This window comes from Globicephala melas, chromosome X, assembly GCF_963455315.2.
Source record: "Globicephala melas chromosome X, mGloMel1.2, whole genome shotgun sequence".
In the NCBI taxonomy this organism is placed as follows: Eukaryota; Metazoa; Chordata; class Mammalia; order Artiodactyla; family Delphinidae; genus Globicephala; species Globicephala melas.
In genome coordinates this window covers 102,642,979-102,655,838 of record NC_083335.1, presented here as the reverse complement: position 1 = coordinate 102,655,838, position 12,860 = coordinate 102,642,979, and the positions used below count along the sequence as shown (strand labels likewise).

The 12,860-nt window shown below is 36.5% G+C and overlaps 1 protein-coding gene across 1 annotated transcript in view; it reads right to left on the bottom strand.

Annotated features, from left to right (window-relative positions):
• Nucleotides 1-3,299: 3,299 nt before the first annotated feature.
• The window catches only part of LOC115846515 (melanoma-associated antigen B10-like), a 45,344-nt gene continuing 35,783 nt past the window's right edge, over nucleotides 3,300-12,860 (bottom strand). The window contains exon 3 of the mRNA XM_060292067.1: nucleotides 3,300-3,992. Within this exon, the coding sequence (XP_060148050.1) occupies nucleotides 3,300-3,992 (693 nt within the window). The remainder of the gene's footprint in view (nucleotides 3,993-12,860) is intronic.

Sequence of the window (12,860 nt, the reverse complement as noted above, 5' to 3'; positions counted from 1 at the left end):
CAAGGAGACATATTCTACCTCAGTGGTAGACTCAATAGTCATTCCACATAATGCCCATAGCTTTATCTCTGAAATTTGTGAATATGTCATGTTACATAGCCAAAGGCACCTAGTGTATGTAATTAAAATTATGGAATGGACCTTAAAATAGGGAGGTTATACTGAATTATCTGGGTGGGCCCAATCAAACAACATGAGCCCTTACAAGCAAAGAACTTTTCTCTGGCTGGATGCAGAAGAGAGATGCAGCAGAGGGGAAAGTAGGAGTTTCCACAAGAGACAGATGCAATATGCTGTTTCAGAAGCAGGGGCCCATTTGCAAGGACTGAAGGAAGGCCTAGAGGAACTATGGCATCTCCGGCTGACAGTCTGCAAGGAAACGGCCTCAGTCTTATAACCACAAAGAACTGAATTCTTCATAGAACTGGATTCTGAGAGCAACCTGAGTAAGAGTGGAATGCAATTCTTCTCAGCACCTACCAATGAGAACCCAGTCTCCAACAGCTTGTTTTGGGCTTTGTGTAGCCCTGAACAAAGAAAACAGCATAGCCAACCCATATATCCCATCTACAGAAATGTGAGAATAAATGTGTGTTGTTGTAAGTCCCTTAATTTATGGCAATTTGTTTGTCAGCAATAGAAAAATACTAAATCCTCCTAAAAACCTGAGTTCTTAGGAATCCAGCCTCTGCAGATGGTTGTGACACAGCGATTTCCTTGGTCCTTCCTCATCTACCACTTAGGAAAGAAGCTTTGGTTCTTGGCCACTTAGTTAAGCTCACTCTTCAGTGTATGGATTCAGTGGTCAGTCTCAAATAAATCCCAAGTTAAATTCTCCTTTCTTACTAACCTCATCCGCTTTCTAAAATCTCTTCCCTAACTTCAGGGTTATCTTCCAATAACCCGTAGATCCTGTGCCAAACCAGACTCTACTCACAGGCCAATTTGGAAAAAACTTTGAGTGTAGGGGAAGGGCCCAGAGCAGATGAGCAGACGTCTAAACTTCACTGCCAAAGTGAACAACCACATGGACGGGGCTATTGTTATCAGAGGGATTCCATAGTCAAGGATGGGACAGACAGGGGACATCTGTGGGGATTGGGAGGCTCTAAATCAGGGGAGAGGCAGGTGATTCGGGGCTTTTTTTTCCACTGGGAGCAGATAGCAGCCTTAAGAAAGGAAACTAGACAGCAAGTCAGGATCTAGATTGTGACAGGAGGAAGACCCAGGCCAAGAGTGATATATTTCTGGAAGTGCTGGATTAGGGCAGAGTCAGATCTCAAGGATCTCTGGGGGTAGGGGCAGGAGGAGCCTAGGTAAACTAAGCTCACAGCCTATCCTGAATTGTTTTTAATTCTCATTTTAATTTTTACTTATTATACCTGGCGTTAGTACATTGGCAACAGGGTCCTTCATTTCATTGCCTAAAAGACATTGTGGAGTGTTGAGAGTAGAACTGAATTAAGCGACAGAGCAACTGCTTTATTCAAGGAGTGGAACAGTGAGAGCCCTAAATGAATTCAGACCAGAGGTCTAGTCCCAGTTCTGACACTCATGAGCCATGTGAAGTCAGGAAAATTGCGAAGCTCTGTGAGGCTTTTCTATGAAGTGAGTTTGATAAGCCCTGCTGTGTAGGACTCCTGGGATGTATGTAATGTATGAAAGCACCAGGCACAGTGTCTGGCAAGTATTGAGTCTTTTCATGATTTGCAGTTATTACTGTTATTATTTTGACCGCAGACCCTACCAAAATCTGCTCTATGATTTTTTTAATCCAAGAGATATCAGAGAATATGGGGCACCCTATGATATGGCATAACATATTAGCTAACATGATGCTTAGCAAGTAAAACTAAATTACTTACTACATAAGTTTTTGAGGTTATGTTATTTATTGTGTGTCTAGGGGAATCTTCCCCAGGTGGAACTTAGGGATTCCAGAATTTGTGTCAAGCACCAACTCCTTCCATCCCTTCCAACTGTCCTTCCATTCAAACCACCTCTATTTTCATTTATTTCAGTCCCATTAAAAATCTAGCCCTAAAAAAAAAAAAAAAATCTAGCCCTAACCTGGAGTTTGCCAAATTACACACAAGACAACCTAAATAAGATGAACTTCAAATGTAGTGGACTCTGTCTCTCCCAGGCCAGAGCAAAGATTGCTAGCATGGTGGCTTCTGACCACACGCATGTCATAGATGATCACCCCTATTTCTCAGAAATTCCCTGGGGATGATGAGCATAAAACACATAGTTCACGTGCTGTGCTCAACTGCACTGGGAAAAGGACACTGGAAAGGATGTAGGTCACCTTCCATTCTTATCCCAGGTGGAGAACTTTCTCTGGTTTATCCATGACTCAAACGTAACTGCTAGAAATTTTCCATTTCAGGCTTTAGTCTCTCAACTCTGGACACACCTTCTGAGTGTCTGGCCCTTGCCCACCACTCCCACAGCCTCATCTGACCCGCCTCCCAGCTTATCACAGCACTGACTCGCACTGAAGGACTTGCCATTTCCCAAACCCACTGGCCTCAGGGCATTTACACTTGACTGCTCTCTTCTGGATCCTCCTATGTCCTCTCCTCCTTTTGACCTGTCCTTAGGTCTTAGGGTGTATCTCATTATCTTCCTTACTTTACAGCTGTTCCTAGACTCTAAAATTCTATGGGCACAGTTGGTCTTGTTTTTCCTGACATTCCCAGTAGTAGCCCAGAGCCTGCCAAAGAGCAGATGCTCATGGAATGTTTGAGAAATAGATGAGACAGTGTGCAAGAGGTCTAATTTCTTATGATGTAATTAATTCTACATTCTTGAATAAAGTAAGCACATCCAAGTATATATCTCTTAATTTTACAGAACAACAGACTAAACATGATAAGGGAATGTAAATATTTATCGCCTTTTACTTTTTCCTCTATTTCTTGATCCCAACCATTTTACTGCTGATTTCTTTTCACATTTCCAAGGAAATGCCTAACCCAATGACATGTTATCTTGTTCCAAATAACTAAATGAGATGGAAAATTTCCCAATTCTATAAAATAGTAAAACTCTTACTCTTAAACCTCATAAACATCAATAAATGTCTGATTTACATCATTCATAAACTCAGACTCTGAAGCTACTTAAACTTTCTACTAAAAGGAGCAACATTTAGGCAAATTTATCCAAGTTACTACATAGAACAGGAGCACAAACATGTTATATACTCTGTTTTCTCCAGCCCTGCCCCAACCTTCCACTAATGAGAACATTAGCTGTTCTCTTTGAACATGTTAAATAATCTTCCTCAGCCTTCACTCAGGGCAGGAAAAGCTGCTGGCTATGGCCCTGGAGCGCACGCTGGCCAGGGCAGCAGTGCCAGCCCTGGCTGCAGCCCTGGCTCGGGCTCTCTCTCCCTCATCTCTCAAAGCCTCTTCATACCAGGATGGGAAGGCAGTGGGGACCGTATCATGGATCTTGGCCAGAACCTCCAGCACTTTCATCTTGCTGGTTTCAGCGCGGGCTCTCGGGCCCCACAGAAACTCATAGCATGGAGGATCACTGTTGGCCACCTGGCAGTACTCCAGGTACCTTTCCTGCACTAAATCTTTGGCGATGAGCTTCTTGGGCTCCCCACTGATGAAGTTATTCCTCCCAGCATACAACCCCATTATATTCAGCAATTCCCAGACTTGCTCCTCAGTGGCGCAGTTGCCCTTCGTGAAGATCACACCCAGAACAGTCATCAGCACACCAGTCTTGGGAACCTCTCTGTCATCACTCGGCTTTGCATCATAGCTTAGTTCCAGTTTATTGACAAGGACATAAATATTCCTGTTGGGATCCACTTCCTTCACGTCAAGGCCAAAGACCAGCTCCAAATGCTCAGAGGCTTTCCTGAGGATCTTATAGAAGTGATTCTTGTACATCTGTATTACATTTCTCAACATATCTGCCTTGGTAACGGGCTCTTTCATTTGATACTTGTACAAAATCCTTTGGATTTTCTAAAATGATGATCAAATTTACAACGAATAACTTTTGTTTCTTTTTAATAGTCCTAAAATTTATTTATTTTTGTATTCTTATCCTCTGGCTATGCATTCCAGTCCAGTGTTGAACAGTAGAGTTGGTAGCATTCTGCTTGCTGTGTCTTCTTCCTTACCTTAACGGGAATGCTACTAACACTTTGTGTTTCACATTTCAATTCTTTTGCTGTAGATTTTAGGAAATGAAAATTCCCTTCTAATGTCAGTTTGCTAAATGGTATTACTATGCATTAGTGTTGAGTTCTTTTCAAAAGCTTTTTCTGCATTTCAGTACATGGTCAAAGCGTTTTAAAATTTTATCTGTTAATGTGGTAATATTTTAGGCAGTTTTTTCCTAATGTTATATCATCTTTACATTTCTTGGATTCAGCCTCATTTTTCTACATTTAATTCACTGCTGTATTGAAACTTCTATGGGTTTATTTAGGATCTTTGCCTGTGTGTGGGTGAGCTTGGCTCAAGTATTCTGTTTTCGGGGTGTCCTCAGCTGGTTTTCTTATCAAGGAAAGCTAGCCTGGGAAAATGAGTTGAAAGATTTCCCATCTTTTTGTATGCTTTGGATGTGTTTACATAAGATAATGGTTCATTTTTTGCTTATTATATGGCAGAACTGCCTTGTCCTGAAACATTTGAAGGTGGCTGGAGCTTTGAGGAGAGTTTCAGTTTGTATTTCTCAATTACAGTTTTCTATTTCTCTTTGGATCAATTGGGTAATTAATATTTTTTCTAAATAATGGTCTATTTTCATTGGGGTTTCAAATTTAATGGCAACATGTATATTCTTTTCATTGGAGAAATTCTCAAACATATACAACATAGAGAGACTAGTGTAGTAAAACCAATACATCTGACATTAGAATCAACAATTATCAATACATAGTCAGTCTGGTTCCATTTATACCCATAGGTACTCCAATCTCTGCCACTGAAATAATGAGAAACAAATCCTAGATATAATACCATTTCATCTTTAAATATGTCAGTACCGGTTTCCAAAAGGTAAGTACTCTTTATGAAATATAAACCTTATATGGTAGGATTATACATATTCTACCTTAAAAAAACTAACTCTGTGATATCATCAAATGTCCAATTACTTTTCACATTTACCTGACATATTTTTTAAATGTTTTGTCCTTGAATTAGAGTCAAGTAAAGTCTGTTCATTGTCATTGTTTTTTATGTCCATTAATTTATAGATCTTATCCTCCCCCGTCTCCAATAGATACATTACTTCTTTTTCCTTGTCATTTTGTTGCTGTTGTTCGGGGGAAAACCCTCATCTTATGTTCAGTCCGGTTTCGTATGGCCTGGATTTTGCTGATGCCAACACTGGTGTCCTTCTCCCCGTGTATTTCTTTAAATCGGTTGAAGTTAGATCAGATTAAGGTTTAACTTTTTTCTCTTTGTTTTTTTTTCTTCTTCTGGAAAGACTGCTCCATAGGTGATACTGTGCACTTTTATTACTAGGAACCTAATGTCTGTCTCCATTTGTGTTGATGTTTGCAGTCTTTGAAGATTAGCATATTTATCCATTAACTAATTGAGTTACACAATGTTAATTTTCTCTATCATTCCTTCTGAATTTATTAGATGAAATATATATTTATGTAGAAACCTATCCTTGTCCTCCATTTGGTAATATTTATACTGTTCTCTTAGAATATTTAAATTCCTTCTGCACCTATATTTTGTACAATATTATTCAACTAATATCACTTCTGTTTCTTTCTTTTGTAATTGATGATAACTATAAAACTGTCAGTTATATCAGCGTTTTCAAAGAGTAGGCTTTTGTTAGTTGGCTTCATTGTCTTTTTTTTTTTTTTTTTTTTTGCGGTACGCGTGCCTCTCACAGTTGTGGCCTCTCCCGTTGCGGAGCACAGGCTCCGGACGCGCAGGCTCAGCAGCCATGGCTCACGGGCCCAGCCGCTCTGCGGCATGTGGGATCCTCCCGGACAGGGGCGCAAACCCGTGTCCCCTGCATCGGCAGGCGGACTCTCAACCACTGCGCCACCAGGGAAGCCCTTTTTTTTTTTTTTCATTGTCTTTTAATTAATCATTTCTACACTATTTCATACATTCTATTTTGGGGGGTTTAATATGGTGCTCCTCTAGTTTCTTGAAATTTTTTGCATGTTTTAAATATTTCTATTTTTTTTTGTCCATTGGGATTTCAATTTCAATAACTATATTTTTATTTCCAGATATTGTTTTAGTTCTTTTTCAAATTAGCCTGTTCTTTTCCCTAATTTCTTATTCCTATGGTCTCTATGCTTTCTATTCTCTTTAATGGATTTTATTTTTAAATTGAGTTATAATTGACATATAACATCATAATAGTTTCAGGTATACAACATAATGATTCGACTTTTGTATATATTGTGAAATGATCACCACAATAAGTCTAGTTAACACCCATCACCACACATGGTTACAATTTTTCTTGTGATGAGAACTTTTAAGATCTACCCTCTTAGCATCTTTCAAATATACACATACAGTATTATTAACCATGTTGCCATACTGTACACTACATCCCCGGGACTTATTTATTTTATAGCTGGAAGTTTGTACCTTTTGACTACCTTTATCCATTTTGCCCACTCTCCACCCCCTGCTTTTGGCAACCACCAGTAGTTTCTCTGTATCATTGAGTTCATTTTTTTTTTTTATTCTACATATAAGTGCCTTTCTCTGTCTGACTTATTTCACTTAGCATAATTCCCTCAAGGTCTATCCATGTTGTTGCAAATGGCAAGATTTCCTTCTTTTTATGGCTAAATAATATTACATTATGTATATATATATATACATACATATATATATATATGATATTTTCTTTATCCATTCATCCATTGGTGGACATCTAGGTTGTTTCCATATCTTGGCTATTGTAAATAATGCTGCTATGAACATGGGGGTGCATATATCTTTTCAAGTTAGCATTTTCATTTTCTTCCAAGAAATACTCAGAAGTGGAATTGCTGGATCATATGGTAGTTATATTTTTAGTTTTTTGAGGAACCTCCATACTGTTTTCCATAGCAGTTGCATTATTTTTTAAATAAATTTATTTAAGGCTATAAATATCCCTCTGAGTACCACTTGGGGTGTTTCCCACAAGTAATGCTAATAGAGCTTTATGTGTAGTGCTGGAATTTTTTACAAGCTGAATGTCTCTGTATTCCTTATGTTCTTAGAATTTTTTGAATATCTATATACATATATATACATACACACACACATATACATGCAAACACACACAAATACTAGTAAGTGGAGAAAATTATTTTGGAGAAGGATGTGAAGAGGAGGAGAGAAGCAGAGAATTATTTAGAGAGGTTTCAGGGTCCCAGTGGGTGTTTTGCTTTGTTTTGTTTTGGTTATATATGATATAAGAGACTTGAACACATTTAACTGCTTATGACTGAATTGAGTTTTTCCTAGGAGTGAAAGGAGAGTTTCACATTAGAAAATCAAACAAAATAATTACAAATGCAACTGTCAGAGATTATTCAGGAAAACAGAAGTTACTTTCAATCGATAACTCAGGTAGAATTTAATGCAAGAAATTGGTTACTCAAATAATGGAGAAGCCAAACAGGATAGAGTCAGGAAAACCAATACTTTGCAACTTGAGGAAATCACTCCCATCTTTAGGATAGAGAGACAAAGAGACGAGGTAGTGTTACTGGAGACTGGGAGTTGGGGTCAGCAGGATCCAGAACCATGGTTAACCAACATATTGGGGGCTAGAGTCATAGAGAAGATGTAACCATTGAAGGAGAAGCCACTTGATTCAGAGAGAGAAAGGGAGAAGGAGAAAATGTCTGACTGTTTCTCTCCTCCTGGACTATAATCTGCTGGTGTCCTTGTTGCCCGATCCTTGATAGTAGCCAAATATTGGAGAACCTAGGAGCTGCAGCCTGCAGGAGTTATCTGCAAAACACTACAGAGCAGAGCAAAGAAAGAGTAAGGAGTGGCTCTGAGGGCAAATAAGTATAGGGCTGGCATAACACAATGACATATTAAATGAGACAAATATACAAGTTGATAAAGAAAATTGTTTTATACAAATCAATATTGATTCATGATAAAAAGAGATGTTATCAAACTAGATAATGGATATCTACCAAAAAAATACCCTCCATTGCAAACATCATACTTAGTGGAAAACCACTGGAAATTGGGAATTAGATAAGAATGGCTACTATCACTATTTTTTATTCCACATTGTAAAAGAGACACCTGCCAGCCCAGTAAAAGGAAATAAATGAAATAAAGGAGTTAGAGATTGGAAAATGAGACCATTTAGTTGTCAGTTCTCCCCCAAATATCTCTAGGTTCAACAAAATCTCCATCAAAATCCCAGAAGGCCTTTATATTTTTTTAAAGAAATTGATATACTCTAAAATTTATGTGGGAATACAATGGACAAGAATAGCCAAAATGACTTCGAAAAAGAAAAGGAAATTTGGAGGACTGACACTACTTCATGTCAAGACATTATAAAGTATGATAATCAAGACAATGTGGTATTTTTGTAAAGATAGACAAATGGCTCAATGGAACGGAATAGAAAAACTGGCAATAGACTCTAACATATATAAACAACTGATTGTCAACAGTGGTACAAAGGCAATTCAGTGAAGAAAAGATAGTCGTTTCAAAAAATGATACTGGAACAATTGGAAATATACACACACACTTTGATCCATTACTTTCACTGTACAAGAAAAATAACAAAAAATGGATCACAGATCTAAATGTAAAATCCAAAACTATAAAACTGCTAGAAGGAAATTTAGGGGAAAGCCTTTGGGTTCTTGGGCTAGGCAAAGATTTTTTGGCTACTACTTCAAAAGGACAATTCATAAAAGAACAAATTGATAAATTGGATTCCACCAGAATTAAAAACATCTGTTCTTCAAAAAGACACTGCTAAGAGAATGAAAAGACAACTAATAGAGTGGGAGAAAATATTTGCAAAACATATATATGGTAAAAAGCTACCCAGCATTTATAAAGAACTTTTAAAGCTCAATAATAAGAAAACATATAACCCAATATAAATGGTCAAAAGGTTTAAACAGACAGTTCACTGAAAGACAGTTAAGACTGACAGAGAAGCACGTGAAAAGATGCTCAACATCATTAATCATTAGGGAAATAAAAATTAAAATCCCAATGAGATACCACTACACACATATCAGAATATGCACAGTAAAAAGACTGCTCATACCAAGTATTGCCAAGGATGTGAAGGAACTCTCAGAGACTGCTGGTGAGGATGTAAGTTGGTACATCCACTTCGGAGAACAGTTTGGCAGTTTCTTAAAAAGTTAACCACATACCTGCAACATGACCTAGCTATTATACCACCAGGTATTTACCTGAGAGAAATGAAAGCTTATATCCATGCAAAGATGTTTATATGAAAGTTCATAGCATCTTTATTTGTAATAGTGAAAAACTGGAAAGAACTCAAATGTCCATCAACAGAGGAATAGATAAACTTTGGTGTATACATACAATGGAACAAAGTATTGATACATGCTATAACATACATGGCTCTCTAAATAATTATTTTGAGTGAAAGAACATAACACATAACAACATAACTCATACTGTATGATTTCATTTATATGCAATTCTAGGAAATGAAAACGAATGTATAGTGACGTAAAGAGTATCATTCAGTGGTTGCCTGTGGACTGGGAGGGATGTGAAAGAAATTACGAAGGAGCATGAGGAACCTTTTGGGGGTGATGGATATATTCATTATGTTGATTGTGCTGGTTGTTACGTGAATGTATTCATATGCCAAAATTTATCAAATTTTGTGCTTTCAATATATGCAGTTTATTGTATGTCAGTTACACCTTAATAAAGCTGTTAAAAATTCTAGAATGAGCCAATCCAATCTATAGTTGAAATCAGAACTGTGGAAGAGGAATGATGTGGAGGTGGTCTATTGGAATTGGCTGGGAAAGGCATGACTGATCTTTGTGAGGTGGTGGAATAACACTATATCTTGATGGGGATGGGTTACATATGTGTATGCATTTGTACATTTAGGTTTTGTGAATAGCCTCTATGAATATTGTATACATTTAGGTTTTGTGAATAGCCTCTATGAATATTGTATAAGAATTATAAGAATACGATATGATTCAGAATAGAACAACATGAACTTTAAGAAAACAGGAATACCCAAGTTTTACTGATAATGTTTAATTATCCACTTTATTTAACGCATTGGTGAAGCATAGGTTAAGTATTACTTAATCCTTCTTAGCTTTGTATACACCAAGTATTTGAGTAATTTTCCATGCATTTTCCCTTTTCACATGGCTGTGATGGTATTGTATATACATCCTTCAACTGATCTTTCTATCTTTTAGACATTTCAGAGCCCATCTTACTCCTTCATCTAGAATCGATTCCTAATATTTGTTGGTCATAATTAACCCCATCCCAAATATCACAATAACAAAAAGAACAAGGTAACATTGCTTTGTAATTAAGGCTAGATAAGTTCTAGATGAGCAATTTTTGAAGCCAGACTGTTAAAAAAAAATGTAGGTAGTTTAACTATTTACAGTGTTGCTGATAAACGTTCATTATTACCATAATGGAAGCAAATTACTGTAAAATTACCATAAAAGTACAGGAAATATTCAATAAGTTACTTAAAATGAAAGAGAATAATAAACTAACTTATGGCAAACACGTTTATGTGGCCTCAAGGCATAAGCCCCAAAGAAGAGAGTCAGATGTAGTGCGTGAGATATTTGTATATTATCTATACCCTGTTACAGAAAGATAAGCTTTTTGACTGTTCATTTCACAGGTAGGTGGTATTTTGCTCAAAATAGACTACTTCTCTTTGAGACTGCTCACCATATTGATCACTGGGCTTTACCTAGGCATTTGATATGGTCATTCTCATGTAGATCATATTTTGATATTTACGTTTTTTTAAACCCCAAATCAGCTATTAAGATCTAACTTATTTTAGCAAGTAATTCATGTAACAGGCATCCCTACCCCATCTCTACTACTTCTGTTATCCCTAAACTCCATATCTCATCAGTGACCCTCTACCCATCAGCAAAAACACAGCGTCTTAGGACAATATCTCATGTGCTAATATTCACCATATTCTTAATCTCTGCCCCATTCTTTAAGACTTAACCAATTATGAATTCTGTTTTTACATCTGTCTCCAGGGATTAGGCTCGAGAATGAGTTGTGATTTTTGGCAATATAGAATTAGCTTTAAAGAACAAAAAAAATATTTCTATCATCATATAACTTAGATATAACAACCATCAACATTTTTATTTTCTGCTTATCTTTATTTTTTAGCATACTGCCTAGCAATTAGGAACAAATGTTAGCATTGCCTTTCTCGAGTTTCTAATCTAAAAACAGGAATAATAGAAGAGGAAGCACAGACTTCAAACATTCTCAAACTGATAGCACTGTAGTGAATGTCCAAAATCTCTTTTTTCATGTTGACTTAGATGGGTTTTTAGGGTCCAATCCTAAGTACGCCATCATGCTGATACTATCTCTGAAAGAGATTTAATAGTATTCATAGTCTGCTGAGCTAGGAAAGTTTCTTAAAGGATCAAAAATGTCCTCTAATTCTAGCTTCCAAGTTTCCCGTAATGACGTCAAGTGCAACTGCATAAAAATGATTTACTAAAACTGTGCCTATTCTTTAGAGTAGTCCTTGTTGTTTGGTGATAGAAATAGCTTTGTGATGATGTCCAGATCTCTAACCCCACCAGCACCAGTATCCTGGTCAACACTGAGGCCAGCAAATTAATCCTGATGCTGATGAAATCCAGGGAGAAGATATTCCCTGTTCTAGCAAGCACTATAGTAGTATAGATAACTATGACATGGAATTGGTAATACTGTTCTGTGTATACAGAACTCAGTGATGCTATCTGTCGCATCACACCTGGATGTAAAACTGCATGTCCCTTCTTCTCCATAGGAGCACATGTTTGAAATTGTGCAGTACTTAAAATTCAAAAGAGAAAATACATGGGGAAGGGGATAGGACAAAAGCCTATGACAGGAAGTCATGAAATTTTTCAGTAGTTAAATACCTTTGTTTCCCCCATGTTCTTGCATATAACACCATACAAACATTGTGTACAACTATTTTAGATAATTATATAAGATAATCAATGCAGATTATGAGTAGAATTAATTTGTTGCCTACAATTTTAAATTGTTTATTCTGCTTAAATACAGAAGAAATTCAGACTTAGATAAGTAATTAGCAAAGGAGCTTATAGTGATGTGGCTTAAATATTCACACATATTCCTCAAATGTATGTTAATAAAAATATATAAATTTATATATAACGTAAGTATATAAATAATACTGAAATGTATATAAATTTAGATCTAAATAATGTATACCTGTGTAATATATACACATATATGTTATTCTTACAGTTCTGACAACATTTAAAGTAAAAAATATGGATATAAACAAGTAAAAATAATGTATATGTAACAATAGAGAGTTCAATTTTATCATCATTACTTAACCTTAGTGAATTTGATGTTCTGTTAAAAAAAGAACACAGTGCTACAAGGAGACAAGTTAAAATGGTTGTAGCGTCACTTTCATAAATAACTGATATCAAAACTATATTCCTTGATTTACAGTTTCACTCTTCATCATGTTACGTATCTCACATTTTAATCATATATTTGAAGCTAGTTAAATGATTTGAAGAAATTCAGACTTATGATACATATTAAAACAAAAATAGGAGCAAAAGGAAAATTTTA